The following is a 7,349-nucleotide window of genomic DNA, read 5'->3' on the forward strand; positions in this document are numbered from 1 at the left end:
TTTGAATAATATTACGGTTGGGCAACAGAAAATCTGAGCTCGCCTCAGTTACTTGAAAATCTCTATACCATGGAGCGGAAACGAGTGAGATTCAAACATGTGCTTCTTCTTCAAAAACAATACATAGACAAGCATCACATTTGTTTGTGAGTTAGTGTGTATGTATTGTTTGTGAAGAAAAAGCACATGTTTCAGGTCCACTCGTTTATATGTAAATTACATAGTTTTTCCGGCTCCTCTATACATTTGGATTTCACACGAAAAATTCACGTAGCTCTTCGTCCCACTTATGCTTTACAAAGCACAAAGAAATAAATGATTCAAACTTCAAAAGCTTCTGGAAACTAAAAAAATAAATAAAAAAGAACTTATATCCGTAAGTCTAACTTTCCGCACTGTTTGCAAATTTCAGACTTACGGATGTAAGTTCCTTTTTATTTTTCTGTAGAAAAAAGCCTGTGCAAAGTTTCATTTCATTACGGTAGCATACAGGCATTGCTCCCATACAAAAATGATTGAATATTCGTCAATAATAATGATAATAAGGGACGATTCTTTTCATACATTCGTTCACCTCAATTCAATAAATCGTGTCATTTTCGTAAATTCTGTATGGAGACCCCCCATGGGGGTGATGGGAGGGGGTGCCCAATGGCATAAATGAAATGTACGCAAAAAAATTAGCTATAGTTTGGTGCAAAATTCCGGACCGAAAAAGTGAAAAATCGACTTCGTAAGATTTGACCCCAAATGGAGGGCACTGGGGATAGACACAATAGTGGATGAGAAAAATATCAATTCTAAGGTATTTTGGCACGCTGAGTCGAAAAAATCATATCTTGGGGGTTTTGACCCCCGGACCCCATTAGGGGGTGGGGGGGACTTGGAGGGCAGGTGACCCAAAAAATGTCTCTCATCATTCTGAACAACATCATAGTGCATTAAAGTACATAATTTTTTGGTCCTACCATTAAATTGGGGTTCAGAACCAGTCTGGGTATACATAGTATAGGGTGTAAATAGGGGTTAAAAGGCTTTGAGTCAAAAAACTAATGATGCCAATTGATAGAGCACTGAAAACAGTGTTCGCAACGGAGGCGATTTTTCAACTCCGGCGCCGAACGACGCCGAGGCTATTCAATCCGACGCTGACCGGTCTCCGACCGGTTCGGCTCGGATCGGATCGGAGTTCGGAACTCCGAAAAAATCCGATGAAAAACTCGTTCCGACGCCGACCGTTCTCCGACCATCCTCGGAACGGATCGGAGTCGGCGGTCGGTCGGCGTCGGAGCTCGGTCGGAGTTGCGAACTCTGCTGAAAACTATCTTGGGTGTGAGAACACCCCCAGGGGGTGTTTCTACCCCAGGGACCTTAAATCGGGGTCGGCGTATCGGACCCAAAGGGGGTAAGGGGGTGTTAGGGGACCAAAACCAATGATGCCAATCGATAGAGGACTGAAAAATAACCCGAAAAAGGGCGAGGTCTGAGGGTGTTTTTCCCCTCCTTAACCCTCAAATCGGGGTCCGAATATATTTCGAGAGTAAAAAAAAATAGGTAGCCCCACAAAGTGGGGAGGGGTAGAGCGGGTGGTCAAAACGAATGATGCAAATCGATAGAACGCTGAAAAATACCCTGAATATGGGTGAAGGGTCATGGGGGTTCTCCGACCCCCAAGACCTTAAATTGGGGTCGAAAGATTCAAACCAGAACACCTCCCTAGGGGTGGAGGTGTACGAGAGGGGGTCACAACCCATGATGTCAATCGATAGAGCTGGACTCTGGTGTTATAGATTGGGGAAAATTTGGGAGGTTCCTCCATTCTCATGCCTCGAGAACCAGCGTTGACACGTTTTTTTGACAAAAATTTCTAAAAGGCACCCCCAAAGTTAGGGGGTCAGACAAAAAAATTAATGCCCCTAATCGATAGAGCACACCATTTTACCTATATAATGACACTATTTCCGGAATCATTAGCCACCAGATGCTTACGTTCAAAATTGATTCAATTTTACCCCCTTGTGCCCATCTCTGATTGAATCTGAAGAAAAGGAAATAAATTTAATTGCAGAATAAACATTTTGCAGTTCAAATAATAGAGTTTGAAATAAAATTATTAAACATGACTGTTTAATTTTGTGTTCTCTAATATACCTCTTTTGACGCCAACACACATAATAAAAGTACAAACAGCTTCATTTTGATTGTGAAATTTTGAACAAAACGAATTATGTTCCAAGAATGAACTGTTCTTTCCCCAGAAATGAAATCGTTATATACAATATTAGAATGTGTTTGTGTTATCGAAATTTAAAATAGCATCAAATTTCTTATAATGTGAGTAGTTCATTGATCGGCATGGCCTTGGATTTTGTAAAAAAAAGAATTTAGTAATCATCTGTAGCAAAATGTGATGCAATATCGTATTAAAAATGGCATTTGTGATAATTCAGCCGTCTGCTGGTTGCAATCTTTACTGCTCAGTTCGATGTCAAATAATACAACGCAACTTTATTATTTTACCATTTTTTGGATATCGACTTCAATTTTTTTTTGTATTTTCATTCGAATTCATAGCAAGCGATCTTTTTTTTCACCGAAATAACGAAATTCAGTCTCTGCGAAATATGTAAGTTGTGATAAGACAAGCTTGTGTTAAAATTGTTTTCGTTTTGTTTATCAGGGAATTTCCAATGAATCAAGTAACATATTTTTGAAGTTGTTGAGTTTATTTTATTTGGACCAAAATGAAAAAAAAAAACATGACGCATTTTCAAGTTTGTTTTTTAATTAAATAGCAACTTTATCATTGCATTGGCCAGACGTGTGATTCAATCCACTCCAAGTAGTGGGCAATTCTGGTGTAAACGGCTGGTAGTTTAAAATTAGATTGGAGATCAAATGAGGCAATACCAACAACAGTTGCTGTTCTTGTGTTACCAGGGAAATATTGTAATAACCCACCAGCATCGCATTTGCAAGTTTCATTTGTTCCATGTGCATCAAGTGCGCAATATTGCCCTGCATTCAGACCATTTAGAAGATACGGCTGTTTTAACTGCTCGCTCCAATTCGTCGAATTCGTCAATTTTATATTGCATTCCGATAACGGCACCGATTCCAATTTCATTTTACGTAAGCTCTTTGATCCATCATTCACTTGAATTGCAAACTTAATGATTAAATTCACATTTAAAAAGCTTAACATTTAATTATAGCTTACAATCAAGTGATTTGGCTTCCCATGTTGTTAACGTAAGCGGCTCATTCGATGGCAAGTCATTCACATCTGTGTGTAAACATGCCGGACTAATAAAATATGAAAACGGAATCTTCTGGGCAAGCTCTATCAATGCGATATCATTCCATTTGGTTTCACTCGAATACTTAGGATGCTTGAAGACCTCCTATTCAAAATAATTCACATAAGTTTTTCAGGTTTTAAAAGAAATCATTTTTTGGGGAAATAACCTTTACAGCACGATTTACTGTCCTAGCTTTGCCATTGTTAATCGATTCCTGTTCGATATTAATATATTAGACAATTAAGTAAAATTTATTCTAAATTTCTTTTGTTACCGTTCCCATTCGAACCAAAGTCGGCTTCTCCAACGATACACAATATGCGGATGTTAGTACGAAACGTTCCGAAATGATGGTACCACTACAGTAAAAGTTCACGGACTTGTTTTGGTTGGTATTCGCATAGCCAAGAGCAACCTAATCATTAAAAATTTAAAATGGAATGAAAAAAATCGTGATTTTTTTTTGGTTTGATTTTCAAACTAATGCCGTTTACATAATTAATTTGATTTATCAGTTAAAATGCTATTTTAATGTTTGGATGAGTCGTGAATTCACTTTAAATGAGACTTGAATGAAAAAAATGAACAAAATATAGCATGGAAATTGAAGCCTCACTGACACTTTTGCTTAGAAAGCACTAAGAGTAGATCGTGATCGCTACAAGTCTTGAATCCATCCGACTTAACTTGAATCATTTTTCTATTCCAAATGTTAAAAATATTCAATATATTACCATCGATGGAAATTCTTTTTCGTCCAGTTTTGTATACATACTACGCACATTTGTATAGTTTCGACAAGCTAAGTCCATAGAAAAAGTTGTGATTTAGAAACAAAAAATGTATAAAAATAAATTGAACTTCATTACCTTGTGTTACCGGCCGAATTTGAGGAGTTGGAGGAGTTGAAGAAACAACAGTTACACATGATGGCGTTGTATTTGGAGTTGGAGCCATTGTTGTAGGCGGCATTGTTATAGGCGGCATTGTTGTAGGCGGCATTGTTGTAGGCGGCATTGTTATAGGCGGCATTGTTGTAGGCGGCATTGTTGTTGTAATACCATATAAAAGTATATAGATCATATATTGATTTCCTGCGTAAAAAGAGAAGAGATTCATCTTCATTAAGTTAAGATGTCAATTTGACAAATATAATTATAAAATATATACCTTGCTTAACAGCAATATCGAAAGCGGATTCATATTTATTATTTCTCAAATGGATATCAGCTCCGTTTTTCCTTAACATATACACGATCTCCTCAAAACCTAGAGAGCAATTAATCAAAAATGTCATAAAATACCTTGAATAAGTTTTCTTATAAGTCTTAATACCTCGTTCAACTGCTCTATGTAATCTAAAGTACAAATAAAAGATTTTGAAAAACAAATTTCACAATAAATTCCAAGAACGAGATTCAAATAGTTGCTGTACTTACGGTGTCCATCTGCCGGCTTCTTGGATGTTAACGGCAGCACCGTATTCAAGTAATATTCGAACGACATCTTTGTGGCCTGAAATTTGATTGAGAAATAATCAAAATTTTCATTTAGTTCGTAAAGGAAATTGAATTCATGTCAAAAAAATAAATAAATCAAACCTTCCGATGCCGCCGAGTATAATCTGAAGTGCAAATAAAAGATGCAATAATTAGACAAATTTTTACAATAAATTTCAAGAACGAGATTCAAATAGTTGCTCTACTTACGCAGTTTGACCGTCATCGCTAACAATGTTTACATGTGCCCCGGCTTTAAGTAACATTTCAACAATTGGCAGAGAACCTATGGAAATTATTATTGAATGTTTGGAATTACTTTTGCATTTCTACGAAACATTTTGATAAAGCCAACAATCACTCACCCCGTTTTGCTGCCATAATAAGACCTTTAAAAATTTAAAAGAAATATATATAAATATAAATGCTTTTAATAATTGGAAAAATTCATCGAATTTACATGTATAATTGTCAGCTTTCGGAATATTCACATCGGCACCATTTTCGATCAATAGTCCAACCATATCGACGTTTTCTTTAAGAGTGGCTGTCAAAAGCGGTGATTTGCCAAATTTGTTTTTTCTATTCACATCACCACCCTTTATTATCAAAAGTTTAACTACATCAATATGTTCTAGAATCAAACATATTCTGTTATTATTTGCATTGTGAAAGTGTTTAAAGTGTAAAATTACGATGTTCAACTGCAGTAAATAAAGGTGTACGTTCACCACTATCTAAAATATTAACATCTATTCCATTTAGAAGCAGTTTTTCGACTTTCTTTACATCACCTGTGTGAAACGATAGTCTCGATAGATTAAAGCTTTTCCTGTTCATTTAATGTCTTCTATTTAAAAAGTCATCGATTTAAATTACTCACCCGTTCTAGCCGCAGTGTGAATCGCTTTCCATGAATTTCTATGAGAAAACGTTTTTTTAAAAAGATGGTTTATTTGTTAAATTTGTTGACTTGTAATCAAGTGATTTCTACTTACTCGTTTGCATTTCTCTTGAATCGATGGCCTATAAATGTTTGAAATGAAACGATTCTTAATTTAAGAATTACACAAAATAACAAAGATCTATTAATATACCTGAAGTGCAATTGATCAACACTGCGCCAAAACATAAAACGATTGGTATGAGAGTTTTCATCGTTTGAATTAACACGAAATTCAATTGCTTACAATTCAATATCTACAATCGAAATGAATGTAATGAAAAAAGAAAAGAAAAATATAATTTTTTTTTCAACACAATCTTTGCTAGACTGACCGTAACCGAATTAAGATGAAAGTGAAATGATCGTTAAAATTTACATTTATTTTAATCTGACTATATATTTTGATACCAATTTCGCACATGAATTTGATAATGAACTCCCCTAACATATAAATATATACTTTTGAATGTGAGTAATATATAATCGCTTATGCGAACGTTGATAACAATTTTTTCTATATATTGTATTATTGAGAATCGTCATCAACCGTGATAAAGAATTGTTTTAATATTTCAAAGTAGTGCATTGAGATGATCACGTGGAAATACCCAATTTATCATTAAAAACCACGCTGCCCTTATGATCCTTTATTCATTTATTTAAAAAAAAAAAAACGGGAATTTCCAACTTTAAATTAGTCTGTGTATAATTTGGGCCGTGAATTTCAGTGATTTTGCGTAATCACTTATATGTGGGAAAAAATGATGTTTTGACACATTTAATCATATTCCGAAATGATTTGAATATAAATGGACCCCAAAGTATATAATCTCAGCAAATTTAAAGAAATTTCAAAGAAAATCAGGGTAATTTTGTATGGGAGCCTCCATTGGGAGGTACCCATTATTTTCATTGAAATTTCTCCAAACTTTCGGAATATTATGTTTTCGAGAAAAGTTAAGTTTCACCTCAATACGATATCATACAGAAACGGCTCACATACAAAAATCCACGACAAAAAACTCCCGATACCAATTTTCACAAAAATTGATTACGAGACATTTCTCAGAATAGTAGGAATGACTAATCCCGTCTTTGTTGATTTTTTCAACTAGGACAGTGATATTTTTTTTCAAAATGTTGAATTTAAATTTCGAAGAAAAAAATTCTGTTTATAAAGAATTATGAGATAGGCCAACGGTAGAGATATGTACATAGATTCTGACGTGGGTCCATGGGGCCCATATTGCGCCCCCTTAAAAGCGGCTCAAAAATTACCCCCCTTGATTTTTGATCATATTTTTGCTTGATTAATTGTCAAATCAGCATCTTTCAAATCGAATCGAATGTTACATATCAACTTTTATGCATTGAATTATTCAATTTGAATATAAAGACTTAAGCTAAAGTGCTATTTCTCTGTTGAATCTGGCCGAAAAAATCGAAAAATAAATCGAACGAAACATACAAAAATATTTGCTTCATAAATTATCAGATCAGCAATTTTCAACCTGTTTTTTCCAATTTTTTCTTTCAAAATATTTATTTTTGTTGTTTTTCAGAGATTTTTTTTTTTCAGAAAAATTTTAAAATTACCCCCCC

The 7,349-nt window shown here is 34.8% G+C and overlaps 1 protein-coding gene across 1 annotated transcript; it reads right to left on the reverse strand.

Annotated features, from left to right (window-relative positions):
• Positions 1 to 2,724: 2,724 nt before the first annotated feature.
• On the reverse strand, positions 2,725 to 6,131 carry LOC116347699 (GA-binding protein subunit beta-1-like). Its single transcript, XM_031778404.1, has 18 exons — positions 6,080 to 6,131; positions 5,899 to 6,001; positions 5,800 to 5,827; positions 5,685 to 5,722; positions 5,497 to 5,595; positions 5,262 to 5,435; positions 5,167 to 5,190; positions 5,012 to 5,087; positions 4,904 to 4,926; positions 4,742 to 4,817; positions 4,638 to 4,660; positions 4,473 to 4,571; positions 4,172 to 4,396; positions 4,037 to 4,104; positions 3,577 to 3,717; positions 3,469 to 3,516; positions 3,221 to 3,404; positions 2,725 to 3,156 (listed from the first exon to the last, which is right to left on the reverse strand). Exons 2-18 carry the CDS (start codon positions 5,957 to 5,959, stop codon positions 2,804 to 2,806), a joined length of 1,740 nt encoding a protein of 579 aa, XP_031634264.1. The 5' UTR covers positions 5,960 to 6,001; positions 6,080 to 6,131; the 3' UTR covers positions 2,725 to 2,803.
• Positions 6,132 to 7,349: the final 1,218 nt, after the last annotated feature.

The sequence above is a fragment of the Contarinia nasturtii genome, unplaced genomic scaffold (assembly GCF_009176525.2).
Source record: "Contarinia nasturtii isolate CC-2019 unplaced genomic scaffold, AAFC_CNas_1.1 Cnas_scaffold_2042, whole genome shotgun sequence".
Classification (NCBI taxonomy): Eukaryota; Metazoa; Arthropoda; class Insecta; order Diptera; family Cecidomyiidae; genus Contarinia; species Contarinia nasturtii.